Genomic DNA, 15,665 nt, shown 5'->3' with positions numbered 1-15,665 from the left:
AGAGCATATGCCCGATCTCTTGAGCGTCAGTCTACTAAGCCAGGGGTCCTAGGTTCGAATCCGAGCGGAGACATTAAAATCAATAGTCACCTCTGTTACAAATGTGTTGATCAAAGTTGTAATTCAACAGATGATTACAATCTAAAGAAAATAAGGAATGCTTAAGGTTTTAAGAATTGAAGACAGTTTTTTTTTCTTTATTATTGATTCCGGGATATAAATCTACGATTGTCTACATTGCGGCGCAAAAGACAGGAATACATTTCAACTACTCACCGCAATAAACATATCTATGCTTTTAAAACAATGCGTATTGGATTTCGGATATATTCAATTTTTGTAACGATCAACAAGCAGATATCGTACGTATATTCTTTTTTTATATTTTATTATGTATTTTTATTAAGGATACTGTGAGATCTATTCAAACAATGTCATGTATGGGTCATCTAGATGACTTGTTCACTAACCAATGTATTTCTGACAACATGTCACATTGCAAAAGTGTTGAACACTCAAAAACTTGTATTGTGTAGAGACAAGAATAAGTAAATCGCAGTATTGAAAATAAATAAAGAAAGCTTATATTGTTTTAATTTTTTATTCATGACTATGTCTAAAGATAATTTCGTGATAAACAGAAATCACTTTAGTTCAGTTTATAAATGCTTGTGAGATAATGAAAAAGAGAAGAAAAAAAAAAGACCATAAGTAATATCGAAGCTTTTGAATTGCATGCAATGCACATCAACCATTCCGTAGGCGGACGTTACGACTAGTGGGATCCATCATGACGCGTATCACGTGTTCACACTATTGCCATCAAACCTTTAAACATCGTTACACGTTAAGGGTGTCCATAGTATGGTCAACATACCTATAAATATCTTGACACGTTAAGGGCGTCCATAGCACAAACATCATACTCAAAATTTTCACGACACGTATTGGGTGTCAATACATGGCCATCATACCTGTATATTTCGTATGGACATTTGTATCTTAATATGACTTGTAAAAATATCAAAGTCATGATAAGTCATGAAAGATCAACGTTACCATAAAAAATATTTGACATTTTGAACAAATTACCAATTGCGAAGTAATGGAATATCAAAACACCGAGAAGAACACAAGAAATAGTCTACACATGATAATTATTCATGTCAAATTATTTCAGTTCAATTTTAACAATAACTTGATCACTATAATTAGTCTATCAAATCTATCATATAAAAAAAAAATGACTTATTGATATCTTCCGTCATCGTATATTTCCATGACAGCTGAATCGCACCAAACTCCCACCTGTATCATTAATAGACGTTCGCTCTCTATGCACTTTCAGTAATATCTTAACTTCGGTTTTCCGAATAAATTGGAGGAGGGGTGGAAATATGGTTAACATGTTGTTGTAGACCGTGGATAAACATTCTAGGCAATGTCGGTCGCTGTGGAGTCATGGAACTTTCACCATGGCGGTAGTACAAAGCGTCAATATTAGAGATGATTCCTGCTGCCTGTGGATGGTAAGTAAACCAGTAAGGGTTAGTCTGAAGCAGACGTTGGACAGCCGCGTAGTTTCCTGCCTCAGCCAGTAACTCTAAACCAACAGCAGTCTGTCGCTTCCACTTTGTCCTGTGAACAAATCATCAACAACAAATCAGCTATTTAACATTAAGGATATACGTGTGCAGACTCAGTAATTGTTTCTTGGAGATACAACACGATCAGTTAGGTGTCATTTTTACGGAATTCAAAATTCTCTTACTTAGGGAGTCATGTTCATATTATACTGTGCTATATGAAATTTCAAGCATGAAACATTGAAACATTCCGATAGGTAATTTTCAATTACAATTTATTGATCATTATAAAGTCAATATCCCTTTTACAATTTATCGTTTATTATAATGACAAAATCCCTTTTACAATTTATCGTTTATTATAATGACATAATCCCTTTTACAATTTATCGTTTATTGTAATGACATAATCCCTTTTACAATTTGCTTACTGTTATTATTTATGTATGTATTTTTCTTATCTAAACTCCATCAACAGTAGAGACTTGTCGTCTTTTAATTAATGTGCGAGCGTATTTGAACAAATGTTTTAGAAAAAATAATATTTAGTTTTAAGATATCCATATCCTCACAGAAATATACTTAGAAAATACCAGCAGATTAAGCATAATCGTTTTCTGTCAATGATGTATTTAGTAAAAAGATTCCTAATCAAACTAGAAGTTTTTAAATGGTATCACAACATTTAAGCCTTCTCGTATTGATTTCTTTTATATAAACCATAATTGTATGTAGTAGGATCTATATATGTCCACAGCTCGCCTCCAGTCACGACTAATTGATATGTTGTGATGCTGTAATTTTCCCTTTCAGATCAGCCTCTAGAAATCAGTGGTTCTATTTACACATTTGCCTTTTAAACATTTCAACAAAAAGTTAATCGAAGTGTTTTTTTGTTATGAAAACACATCAAATAGAGATCGTTGTGAATTATGCATGAGAACCTCATGAAGCACTTTGGCAAATGATCTAACCGGTGAATGCGTCTCTGTCGAACGGTTTGTCCAATGTAAAGAGTGAACCGTACCCGTAAGAATTTATCCGGCGTAAAATGACAGTTGCTCACCCATATAATGTCTTCCCTAACGTCTAAATTTTCCCATCACGTATAAATGATTTACTTGCATATATTAAATACTCCCCATTTATTGCTTTCGGGTCATCCAGTACCGTATGCAAATCCTACATTCACATACCGGAAACTGTTCAGTTCAAACTATTAGAATATACCTGTGTGCACTCCACTACACAAACGCTTTCTACAACAGCTGATACACGTAAGGGTGACCGGAGAGAATCTCTTACTCGTAACAATCGCCGTTCGGTTTTAGACCGTATCTCTCGGGCTTTGTACAACGTTACACGGTAAAGCAGGCGTGCAATGTAACAAGGGCTTGTACATATAAAGATTGAGTGCACTAAAAGTCAAAATTGAAAAATAATGAAGTCAGTATAAGTCACTTGGAAAATGTATTTTAATTCACTTGTACGGATAATGGGCAGGCCTTATTATACGGCCAGGGGTATATTGAGGAGAAATGCACCATCATACGCTGAGTGGGATGTCTGTCTATTGGTGTATTCAAACGTGTTAATATAATACAAATTCCTGACTGCGTGGGGTAAATGTATTGGAGTAGATTGGCCCAGATGTTCAATTCAAAAACACCTCTCCACAATTTCCATGCTTCGTACTTCGTAATTTTTGTTTATTTCATGTAGAGAACCCGGGTATTATCATATTTGGTAAACTTGATCACATTTTTTTTATAAGTTTTGATAACAATTTTCAGGTAATTAATGGAGAACGTTGTCGCTTTATTTACTGTATACAAAAAATGGCTAAAACTCCATTGTTCTCAGATTAGTTATTCTGCTTCTACTATTCCTAGTTTAAAACGTTTGGCTTATGTTGATTGAAATTCCAAGAAAAAAAATTATCAGCTGATCAATGATAACATTTCTCATTTATAAATAGCTACACTTTTACTACACGTTTAATTTTGTTAAGTCTGGAATTTAAGAAAAAACAACATAAATATACGTAGTTTTTATTAATCAAACGGAACAAAACCTTGTGACCTATTCTCCATCATAGAATTGTCAGCTATTGTATTTTATAACATATAGTCTTCTCAAAGATTACAGATATCATACAATTACGATATTTCCCTCTATAACGTTCTATCGAATCACTCTCTGTAAGCTTTTCTTTCTACTTGGTATATACCTACAATCCTGTGCAGATATGTGGAGAATTTTCACCAAATTAATCATAATGTTCGAAAAGACATTGTTTTAAAACATTGTTTGGGCAAAAGTGTAAATTAAGTTTAATATATACGCAAGTCCGGTTACTCTATTTAGTCTTTGGAGAATAACATAAAATCTATATAGATTAAAATTGACGTAACATTGTGTGCATTCTTTATCTTGTTTCCAAAATTTAAGTTTCATAAATACATATCATTGAAATAAGAATAACAAAATTATCATCTGAATGTGGTTTACAAAAAGGGAGGTCCACAGTTCTATGATCGTCAGTATTTTTTTCTATATATACAGATCTCCTCCTCTCCCGAGAGGAAGGCAAATACTCATCCTATCAGCAAGCTTTCCAAATGAATCCAAATGATTTGTTAGGCCAAGCGGTATTATTTCGTTAATTTTTATTTATTTTCCAGAAATCGGTATGGCAGAATTCCCACTGAGACGATTTAGAACCTAGGTTATCGCTAGGAGATCAAACCTGCTCAATACTGATGCTGAGGACATATGGTTTTTACATGCGAGTGTTGCAGTCAGAATATACTTTGGTCGGTGAGTTATTAACAGGATTTGCTCGATATTGGAACAAGCAAGCGATTTGTTAACGCTGTGGGATTGAGTCCGAGCGACCATAGCAGAACACGTAATGGGAGTGTCAAAATAAAGATCAGTCTTGTATTACCTAAACGGCTAAATTTGTCTTATCGGAAGAAAAGTCGCTTGTATCCATTTTATATCAATGTGTATATGTTCAAGGTAAGCTTTTGTATTCGTAAATATCTCACATAATCAAGATATATTCTATATTTTAAGTGTTGAATAAGTGTTACTCTGAGGCGATCAATAATATATATATCGTTGGTCTATTTGCTTCCTGTGGCTCTTGTATTGATTATTCACAAAGTGTTATTTACACAGACAACTTCTAAAGTGTAGTTATGAACGATAGACACTCTAAAACAATGATAGATTCTTGTACCCATGGTCCGCTGGCTGTGTCAGAGGTTTTACAATTTTCACAAAAACTATCTCAATTACTTACAATATATGTAACCATTATAAGACTTCATAGATTATTAATGGTAGGTAAATTAATTCAAAATATTTACATATAACTCGTTAAATTTAATCTACGTATCCCTTACAATTTCAAGAAACTGTGGTTTTTGGTGATGTGTATCAAAAATTGTCAATGCATAACAATGTTGTGTCCTGAAAACATTGGACTTTTTAAAAATGCTGTACTTATGTTGCACCCCAGAATTATATACTTATAAATACATGTATTCATGATATGACAATGTTAAAAAATCAATATCTGCAATCAGGAAACGAATAGTTATTTATTTTCACCTTATTTCTCATTGTAAATTTTGTGACGTCAGCTGTTTATATGCACAAGTTTCGTTAATGAAAGAATATTTACGTTTAATACTATTAGGCTTTAGTAACTTTCACGGAAAAACATTCAATTTAAGTATATTTCCATGGTTAGATGACAGATCAGTAAGTATATGAGCAAGATTGTCAACAATGTGTTGATGCAATCGAGCTACTCTTAACATACCCAAAAAGACTGGTTCTCCAAGACATTTCCTATATAGCGTTATTACAGTCATACATAGTTTACTTTTTACCAGGAATGTCCCATAATATGTATATTTATTATATAATGTTCAACAAATACAGGCAGATAGAAACCGTTCACGTCTTTCATTAGATGTTTAGGGCAGGTAGAAGAATAATGACACCAAACTGTTTAGTTATATACAGTAAATAAGAATGAATCGTAGAAAAAATTGAAGTGGCTTCTTTGGCCCAAAATTATAATCTTTTGTGTCGGATGTTTAAAAACCAAATTTAAAGAAATATAAATAAAATAAATTGAAAAATTAAAACAAAAAGAAAAATCAAATAAAACTGGGGAAAATTAAAAACAAATATATATAGACAGGTATTCTTCATTTCCATAATTTTGCTCTTTTAATATTATTTCCAAATATCTCGTGTTTTATAAACATTGTTTTTGACGAATGAGACATTGGATTTAAAATAACTATAAAGAAAATGTCAAACATTTTCTGTTTGTTTGCCTCAGATTTACAACTTTTATGTAATGTACGTTGTTAACAGATGTGTTTGAGTTTGATGAAAGATGGGTTACTGCGGAACTTTGACACACGCACTATCATGTCTTATTTTCCTAAACTGTGTATCTACGAAAAATATGCTTGTTTTCAAGCTTAATTGTTTATCCCTGTTATCATTTATTGACACTATTAATAAAACAAATCAAAGAAACCAAGAAAATATTTTGGGGGCAAACCAAAAATTTTAAAAAATATTTCTAAAAGATTAAAAAAATTAATTATTGAATACGATCTGTTACACCATGTAACAGGTGAAGATGCAGTCTTTACTTAAAAAGTGAACACTTTACTGAACAAATGATTTAGAAGCTTAGAAGACATGAACTATAGATCAAAAGCTATCTCTTATTGTCCAAACCGGATACCAGTTGTGATCAACATAATGACATTTTAAACGTCAATTATTTTCACACATATGTTTAAGCGCTGTAAAGAAAATAGGTGTTTTTATTTACTAAGTGAATGCAGATTACCTTTTATTAAAAAGAAAAAAAATGAATATGTTAAACTCGCTGTAAATGATCTGTCAATGGCCTATCACCATGATACGAATATATAACCGGTAGAAGTATAAAGGAAAGCTGAGAGTACTGTTTTGCTTAAGCTTATATAGTATCTGTTAATCTTAAAACTCTCTTTCTTCTCAATAGCTATGTATTCACATGTATACCAGCAGTTACATCCTCGATCTAATTCGTCACATCTGTTAGCTAGAAAAAAATGTTCCTATCTATTTCTGGAAAAATATCAGCTGTTATTGTATCTACCTCCTATTCTGGTACCAGGTCTTCACTTGCGTGTCAGTCAGGTTGAGTTTTGCGGCGAGCTCCATCCTGTCTTGGACACTGAGATATTTTTGTCGTTCAAAAGTTTTTTCCAGACTGTTTAATTGGTGGTCAGTGAAGGCCGTGCGCGCCTTTCGGGGCTTCTTTGGTTTAATTAATCCAGTCACAGAATCTGCCTGTTGATCCGAAGAACCATCATCCTTTTTATCTGAAAAAAAAATACAAAAGTTATAATTATCTTTCATCTGCCACAGATTTTATCAATTCTCTAAATAATGTTCATATCGCTTTTTAACATAACATTTATTCTTTGCCTCATAGAGGTTGCTTGATCGGTAATAAGCCGCAGGATTATGTACCATTTTCAAATTGTCTCATATGAATATGACATTTGTTTTCGTTATGGCGTTACATACCAGTACAATATACCATTGACATCAATCAGACTTCTGAACTGATGATTTTCCATATTACCCAAGGTTTTACTTTAACGTTGCATTCACGACATTTCAACAACTTCCACGCAGTTTTGTTTGTTTATTTATTTGTTTTATCGTTTATGATAATTGTAAAAAAAAAAAAAAAAAAAAACCCATAATCATGCATTTATGAATATTTTTCAGCTAAATTAAATATTTTCGTTATGAAAACATGATGAATATTTTTTCTTTTTGTTTCTGAGGATAACCATTACATTTGTAACATATGAAGCCTTGAATACTCAAATTAACTTTATATATCTCATATGAAAACAATTGCCGTCGAGACAAAAGTTGTTTTTTGCACTTGAAAAATAATTTATCAATTTTTACATTTGAGAAATAATAATATAGATGTGTGTTTTTAAATACAATTCGAATATTAAGTTTGCTTTGTTGTATATATGTATCGACGTGGTATATTTTTATAGGAGCGAATATTTTATCACGTTTACACACATGTGTTTTAAACAATTAAGATTGTAATGACAGTTTGAATTCAAGAGATCACATTCTAATGTGAATAGGCACTTTCACATTGTATTAACATAATTGATAAGTTTCAAGGGGGGATACAGTAAAATAGTTTTATAATTTGATGATCACTTCAAGTCATTTATATAGTTTCGATATATCGAGATAGTCTTCAGTGAACTTGGACCTCCGTGTATGGAACCAACACGACGCAAGCAAATCTGCTCTCGGCAAACGTGACGATTCCGGGGTTAAGCTTCCTATATTTATACGCCCTCAATTTACTTTTTCTAAATCTTTCTATTTAACAGAGAGGACTTTTTCATGAACTCCGTTAGTAAAAGCTGTCAGAAGACTTAATTAAAACCGTACTATAATGAATCCGGGTAAGCGGATTCACCTGGGTTACAAAATTCTCTGACAAGAGCTGTCTTGTAGGACCGCCTCCGATAGTAAGGAAACTGTTTGCATGCCAAAAATGTTTGTTGACTGTCAAACAACGGACAATAGCTCAAATGTATGATCATTGCAAATTTGTTCCCATTCCTGGGCCAGTCGTGTGTTATCATAACTAAACCATCTGGGTGGGCAAGTGAAGACTTTCTGGGTGGAAATACGGCGGACTAAATAGAGTTAATTGGATTAAAGCCATACACAGCGAGAGGTCTATTGCTGTTCAGACTGGAGCAACTATGCTCATCTTTGTCGCATCATACACGGATCAGGTTTCTATTTCAATGCTCAATTTCAGCCCAACGATGAAGCCGGGAAGATATCTCTCATATCATATTTCAAATTATGTCTTTTATCTGTGACATTTATGTTCAATTTATGCAAACTAGACAACACGCTGAAATAAATTATACCCAACAGCTCCATGTTAGTGGTTTCGAAAGGAACAGAAATCAGAGTCCCTACATTTCTACACTACTGTATATCGGAGCGGCCTTCATACTTATCCGCAAAAACACTAAATTAATTTATATCACTTCAGGTGAAAGTTACGAATAAGCAAGAAATTAGAAAAGACAGAAATCAAAAAGGACGGAAACAAAAAGTAAACAAAGAAATGAAAAACAAACGTCAGAAAATAGAATGATGAAAAAAATAGTAATTAAAAATTATGGAAATTAATAATGCTAATAACTTTCAAATGAGACAATCTTAATAACAACAGTTCATAATGCTTGTACGATTCTTTTTATTCTAATATTGATAAATAAAACATATCTTCAACTCTTACTTTATCTGACAGGAAGCATTCGAATAAAGCACTATCATGAAATAATTTATCTAATTATATTTATTTTTGTGTATTGTCGTACGGTTATAATTTGCATGATGAAACTCCATTCGTTGATGCTGAATATTTCAACTATCAATTTAACATTATAACTATCATCATTATTTGACTCATTCCAGAAACACAAGATACTAGAAAAGCTAATATTTCAAATTTAAAAAATTTAAAAAAAAATAAAACAAATCAAAAGACTGTAAAAAAAGTTTAAGAAGAAAAAAAGACAATTCTAAACATTAATACATTGATGTGTAGGATTGTTATGTAAGAAATGTGTATATATTAAATTTTTATTACTTACAGAACAGAAATTAAGAGGGAAAAACTCTTAGTTTTGACCAGGATGATTCAGATCAAATCCAAGGGATGATATTTTGGGAGATGGATACACAAAAAAGAAACTTGGCCAAATTTAAAAGGGAATTTAAAGAAATTAAACGATAATAAGAACTAGGCCAACACTGCATGACCGCCTATTAATAAGCTGCTTAAACTACAAACTCTATTAACAAAAAATGTTTTGTTGCATGATATCTCTAACTTTCTTTGTTTGTTCATTGTCTAGAAATGGTAAATAATTTATATCACAAAGGCAAGTCGCAAAATGAAAGCCCCTTTTTTATTGATTCAAAGCATACTGAGCTAGCCGGTGATATGCCGAATCCGCCACTACTGGGTTCACGGCTAGAACTAAAGCCATAAAAACATTCTTTATTATTGATTACGGGCAATCTAGCAATGTGTTGCCATTAAACAGTCCAAATGACTAGCATCAACACCGACAGAAAAACAACGGAAAACAAATTACATCTTCAATTATGTAATTGCATCGAGAAGTAAGCTGCCACCCCCGTGTTTACGTATAATCATATTTATCGATATTCTTCACAACAACAAAAAATGAGCGGATTGCAATGTTAATCGTGTAATTAATAGAAGAATATGTTACGTATGATATTATTAATTAAGCTAATGTACAGGCTATTTACGCTTTCGTCACGATGGCGTGCCCAAACTATGCCAGGAAGACAAGGAAATGGCGCGACCTTCCTTATTTACCGCTAGTGGAATCTGCTGTCATGCCATACATTATCCCCACATCTTATCCTCGTATTTATCATCTTTAGAGGTTATTACTTTCTAATGAAATCTAAAGAAAATTAAAACTCATTATTCCTTATCTATTTTAAACGTTTTAATGGAATATCAAACAAAAAAGTGTCATCTTCGTCATTTTATCATGAATTTTGTGACATAATGCAATTGCATATTATTTTCCTTCATACACATATTTACAAAATAACCATACTGAAAATGCATACAAAACTTCGCATTATTGTGGTAATAATTCTGGAAGAGAATATGAAGATAGGAAGGAAACAACGGGAAAATCCTTTCAGAAAAATTTTGATATAGGAAAACCTGTTATATAAGAGCTCACAGAAAAGATTTAGTTAAAAGATAACTGTCTAATCTTTCCTTTTTTTTTTAATCTTTTAACATATAGTGAACATAACAAACCTGATAAAGAACAAAACTTCAGTATTGCTATCCATTTCACACGTTAAAAGCAAATCAAATAATACTTGATGTTGACATTTTCTGTATCTGGGTTGTATGACTGTCACACTATACCAAAGTTAAATGCTTAACTTTAGATTTGATTTTTACAAATGAAAATGTTGAGGATAAAAACAAAACAAGCGTAAGTATCAATGATTCTTCAGTAAGTATTACAATAATAGCCAGCGTTATTTGTTCAGGATATTATTAATGTTTGATTGTTGTAAGTGTCCTCCTGTCTGTTACAGTTTTTTTATGGTTTTAACGGTGCAAAATCATCGACGATCTAAACATAACCCAAGTATTAAAATAAAGAATATATATAAATATATCTCGCACAGCAAAATATTGATGTTTATGAAGTTTTTATCCTTTTTTGATTTAATTGTGTTGTATTTACGAATTAAAGATTCTTAACATTTGACATTGATAATGACACAAGTCCCTCTATATTTGATTTCGTACAAGATCCGTTTTACAACAGTTACAATTCAACGCAAGGTCAGTTGAGTGTTCACTTTTGTGATAGTGAACTTAAAGCTTTAAGTTGTAATGTAAAAATGTCTCTAGCCAAACCCATAATGGGAATTTGATACCACATTCAAAAACACTCTTCTCCATCAAAATCTGATCTTACAGAAGACCTCATCTGTTATTTTGTAAACACTAAATTGCTGGTTATTTTCGACCCATTTTTAGCATATACAATTACTAATGGAGTGGAAATCCTTTATCAATGTCCACATACAAATGTGAATATAAATGTGATAAGTGTTAGATGGTATGATGAACAGTCTATAAAAACAGGTACGATTTCACAAGATAATAAAATAGAATTCATAGTATATGTTTCAACCTGAACAAAGAGCTGACAGGCAACTTCTTGACATGTTGAATTAGAGTTGTGTTGACTGTGTCTAAAAACGTGTCAAAATATCGTTTAACATATAACGGATATATTTTGACTTACCAAACAATATAAACCATGCACGTAATAGACCTTACTATGCAAACAATCAGGGTGTTGATTTTCCTTGATAAAACTTTGATATGATACAAATGTTATTCATAACACAATTTTAAAAATCGATGAAAAGACGATGACAATTGAATGACTGCAATTACACAACCAGATGGACAACTGCAAAATCTACAAAATGTATTTGTGTCTTAAGATATTTTTAAATTTAAAAGATGATAGAAACAATGTCTTCGACTTTAATTATAAATGTATATATTGTAAATCGTTTGTATTAGAAAGCATACCTCTTAGTGAACTTTAAAGATTATAAAGGAAGATCTATTAAACACGAATATATTACCATCGTACGTGGTTGATTATTTGATATCAAAGTATTATTTTCCTATCTTAATCAGTTATCATTTTTCAAGGAAAAGAACTAAACACTGACCACAATATCATCGTAATTGTCGTATGGTTGGGTAAGGTATATACATTCTGAAATAAGTCACACGTTAATATAGATTTTACATTCAAATACACAAAAATTGTTTTCACACACACACAAAACATGAACAGATGAATTAGCTTATGTATTTAATTTAGCATTATGTATTCAATCAAAACAAATATATAACGTTTGTAATCTGTGTAACAAACATTTTCCATTATTTAAATTGTCAGGACAACAATACCTATCACTCAGTCAATTTTATTATATTGAATTTTATCTTGTCCCTAATAACGTGCAATTTTGCTTTAAAACTGTCCGAGTGAAAAATTGGTACAATAATGATATATACCTTCAAGAATATCTGTACTAGCATCATCGCTATCATCTTCGTCGTCGTCTTTGTCATCACCTGTATCATTGCGATAGTCGTCGGCGTGCCCGGTGTTACCTAAAGATGCAAAGTTTACAAAATTGTGTTTTGAAATTGCCTCTGTGTTAAGAGAAGAATGTGAGGATAGGTATCGACTCGGCACTCTCAACGGTCGAAATGCCGAGAATGTCTGAGTCCGTTCTCGATGTCCTTCCGACAAAATGTCTGTAATAAAAAATGATCTCCTTGGCGGTCCATTTGTGTCACTGAGTCGTGTATGAGATTCTTGTATTTTTGAGTCCGAAGAAAGTTCTTGTCTATCAATGACTGACGGAATTGACATACGGTCCATATCACTGAGGGCATCAACACTTTTACAACTTCTTTCATTTTCAGTGTCAGATTTATCAGAATGACTTTCAGCATCATCATTGACTCTTGGCTTTGGGGATGGTGATGAAGAGGAACTCACTGCGTCCACCGAAGAAGCCATTCGGTCACCTTTTATCAGGTTCAGTGTCATTGCGATCCTTGAATATAGATCGGAAAACAAAAACGGTTACAAACCGGCTAAAACCAAATGTTTACAAGCTCTGGAGACTTATTCAGTTCATATGTATTCGCGTTGTCTACATTTCATCTTATCTCAAAACTGTCGATCCTTATCAAAATCAAAGCAATTAAGAAAAATAGTAATCCATGAACTACACTCTACTGGTGGGGTAGCGAGACATCTTATCCGTATGGATGTGACAGTATATAATGTCTTGTCGTACACACAGCGTAGGTAGGAAGCGATATACCCACACTTGATCGGCGACAATGCTACATATAATTGTGACCACTAAGCGTGAATGGTAGCCCCTTAGACATCAATTGTCCGCTACAAAGACTTAACAGATGAAGCGAAAACGGCTAAAAGTCACTTGTTATGAAAAATGCACAATGGTCGATGTGTACTCTTCAATACACCGCGTCCAATTACGCGATCTGTGATCTATATCCGAACGTCGGTAGGGTGAAGTACAATCAGTGAACGCTAAGCCAACGGATTACATGGTCAAGAAGGGCAGGTATTTGTGACCACCGAGAGATTTTCTCTTTCAACTGACTTGTTTTTTTCTCTTTTCTATTATGTCTGTATAATTGTAAATTTTATAAATCGATTTAGCATTTAATTCAATCTTCACCTGTGTCTGGTGTAGCATCAGCGTTCGGAATACAACGTTTCAGTATGTGTTGGCCAATCAGACGCGACCTTACAAAGGATGGGCGGAGTTATCGACACCCGCGTGTCAACTTGTGAGTGTTATTATGAATAGTTATATCACAGATAGGAAGCAATAAATGTCCAAGCCATAGTTCACTCAACGGGAACAAATTACATGTAACGTTCATTGTTAACAGCAAACAGATTTATACCACGATAACAAGATTAATTTATAGTTTGATTTATTTAAACAATGACAGAAATGACTGCTTCTCGAAATGGGAGATGAATTAGATTCCGTTATGTGAAGAGCTGGCTGTCACTTCTGTACAACTACCCAACACACCAAAATAGTGTGTGTTGAATTACGGAAATTGCAAAGCCTTGAACACGGCAGATGACAGTCTTTTCTGATTGTGCTTTAATCTAAGATCTGTGCGAGGATGATATATATAGCTGTGTTCATATTTTACTGTCTCTCTGGTGGTTCTAAGAAAGATATTTTACATACAAAATCTTACACGAATATTGCATATCTGTGTGAATGTGTTAAAAAAATAAAACTTTAAACTTGAATCACATCAAATATTAGAAACAAAACAACGTTTGTAATGCCTGTTCTTTTTGTTCAAAATCTTTCATTGTTATGAATAATTGTATTATCATGTTCACTTTTATATTTCAAATATATCAATAATTTTAATGTTGAATACGTTTAATTATTATCATCATTTTTTTGTTTTTGTTTTGTTTCGTTTGTTTTTTGTTTTTTGTTTATATATATGAAAGGAAATATTCTTTCTCAAACTCCTGTATAATAAATCATGATCCATAATGTTTTCTTTGACTTGTATTACAAGTATTATATGAACTTTTTAATTATCTTTGTCAGTAAGCATTCTATTTTCATATTTAAAATTTAAAAAAAGAGAAACTTTGTGTAGTTAATGTGCTACGCGTACGATTTCTTCTGCAATGCAAACTATGTGTATGTGTGTGTTTGTGTGCGTGTGTGCTTGTGTGTGTGTAAACATTTCATGTTAATTGAATTTACTATATTATATAACTGCATTCACCATCCATAATAATAACGGTATGCTACAGATATCGGTTTAAAAAAATCTAATATCCACTCCAGTTTCACTCATAAAAATTATCAGATGTTGTCTGTTTAAAGTTTCGATGAAATTGACCACATAAATATTGTCTTCGCGTGTGATTTCTTGAATTATATAAATTTGGATATTTATCGTAAAGAATTAATGACGAAGTAGAAAATAAAATATGTTTATATACTAATGGTATATATATTTTTTGAGAAAATTTAACATTCTGTGCCGGGCTATGTTGCAGACTTTTCGGTAATTAGCACCTTAATTAAAGCACAAGATCCGGATATCGACTAATGATTTTGATTAATCTATCAGGATTAAATATTGGTCTATATAATTTATTAACGTAACGAGTTAATCTTGTATCTAATACGCTCTCTTTTAGATATCTTTCAAGGTTAACTAAATTTATCTCTTCGTGGAAAAAATGGGAAAAAAATATTCACATTCCTTAAATAGCAGCAACCATTTTTTTCTTACAACTTTGGGCATAGGTGTATTTACTGTAATGATAAACTACACGCTAATTATAATCAGATAACAAGAATGAAACACTGCGATGTATTTGGAAACCGTTAGCCTTAATTATTTACACTCTACAAGGAAAGGGAAGCTCATTAAAAGAATGTTTTCTTGGTTTTAATCAAGACGTACTTTAGGAAGAGCGCTATTACATGTATATTTGTGAACGAATTGTGTGAGACCAGATATCGACCTATACCTAGAGCGGTAGTGTAAAAAGTTTACTGACGCGTGAAGCCGATTTAACTTTGCCTCATTCCGTTGACTAATTAATTGGCATGGAGTGCTTGCCGTAATTACATCTAACACACGATATGGGTTTTCGTTTCTTACGGCAGTAAACAATTGTAAGGATAAATTCTTCATAGTCTAAATAAAAAAAAACATTTATCTGTTTTCACCATCACTGATTTTTTAATAAGATATTTTAT

General features: G+C 32.4%; 1 protein-coding gene across 1 annotated transcript; it reads right to left on the bottom strand.

The window, feature by feature from the left end:
• Window positions 1-1,355: 1,355 nt before the first annotated feature.
• Window positions 1,356-12,913, bottom strand: LOC132558548 (homeobox protein ceh-31-like). The gene is made up of 3 exons (XM_060223124.1): window positions 12,370-12,913; window positions 6,772-6,997; window positions 1,356-1,638 (listed from the first exon to the last, which is right to left on the bottom strand). Exons 1-3 carry the CDS (start codon window positions 12,911-12,913, stop codon window positions 1,356-1,358), a joined length of 1,053 nt encoding a protein of 350 aa, XP_060079107.1.
• Between the last annotated feature and the right edge of the window lie 2,752 nt (window positions 12,914-15,665).

Source organism: Ylistrum balloti, unplaced genomic scaffold, assembly GCF_031769215.1.
Source record: "Ylistrum balloti isolate Yb309-2 unplaced genomic scaffold, AGI_CSIRO_Ybal_v1 Utg370794, whole genome shotgun sequence".
NCBI classification, from domain to species: Eukaryota; Metazoa; Mollusca; class Bivalvia; order Pectinida; family Pectinidae; genus Ylistrum; species Ylistrum balloti.
The sequence above is the reverse complement of the archived record's forward strand: the minus strand, read 5'-3'. Positions and strand labels throughout refer to the sequence as shown.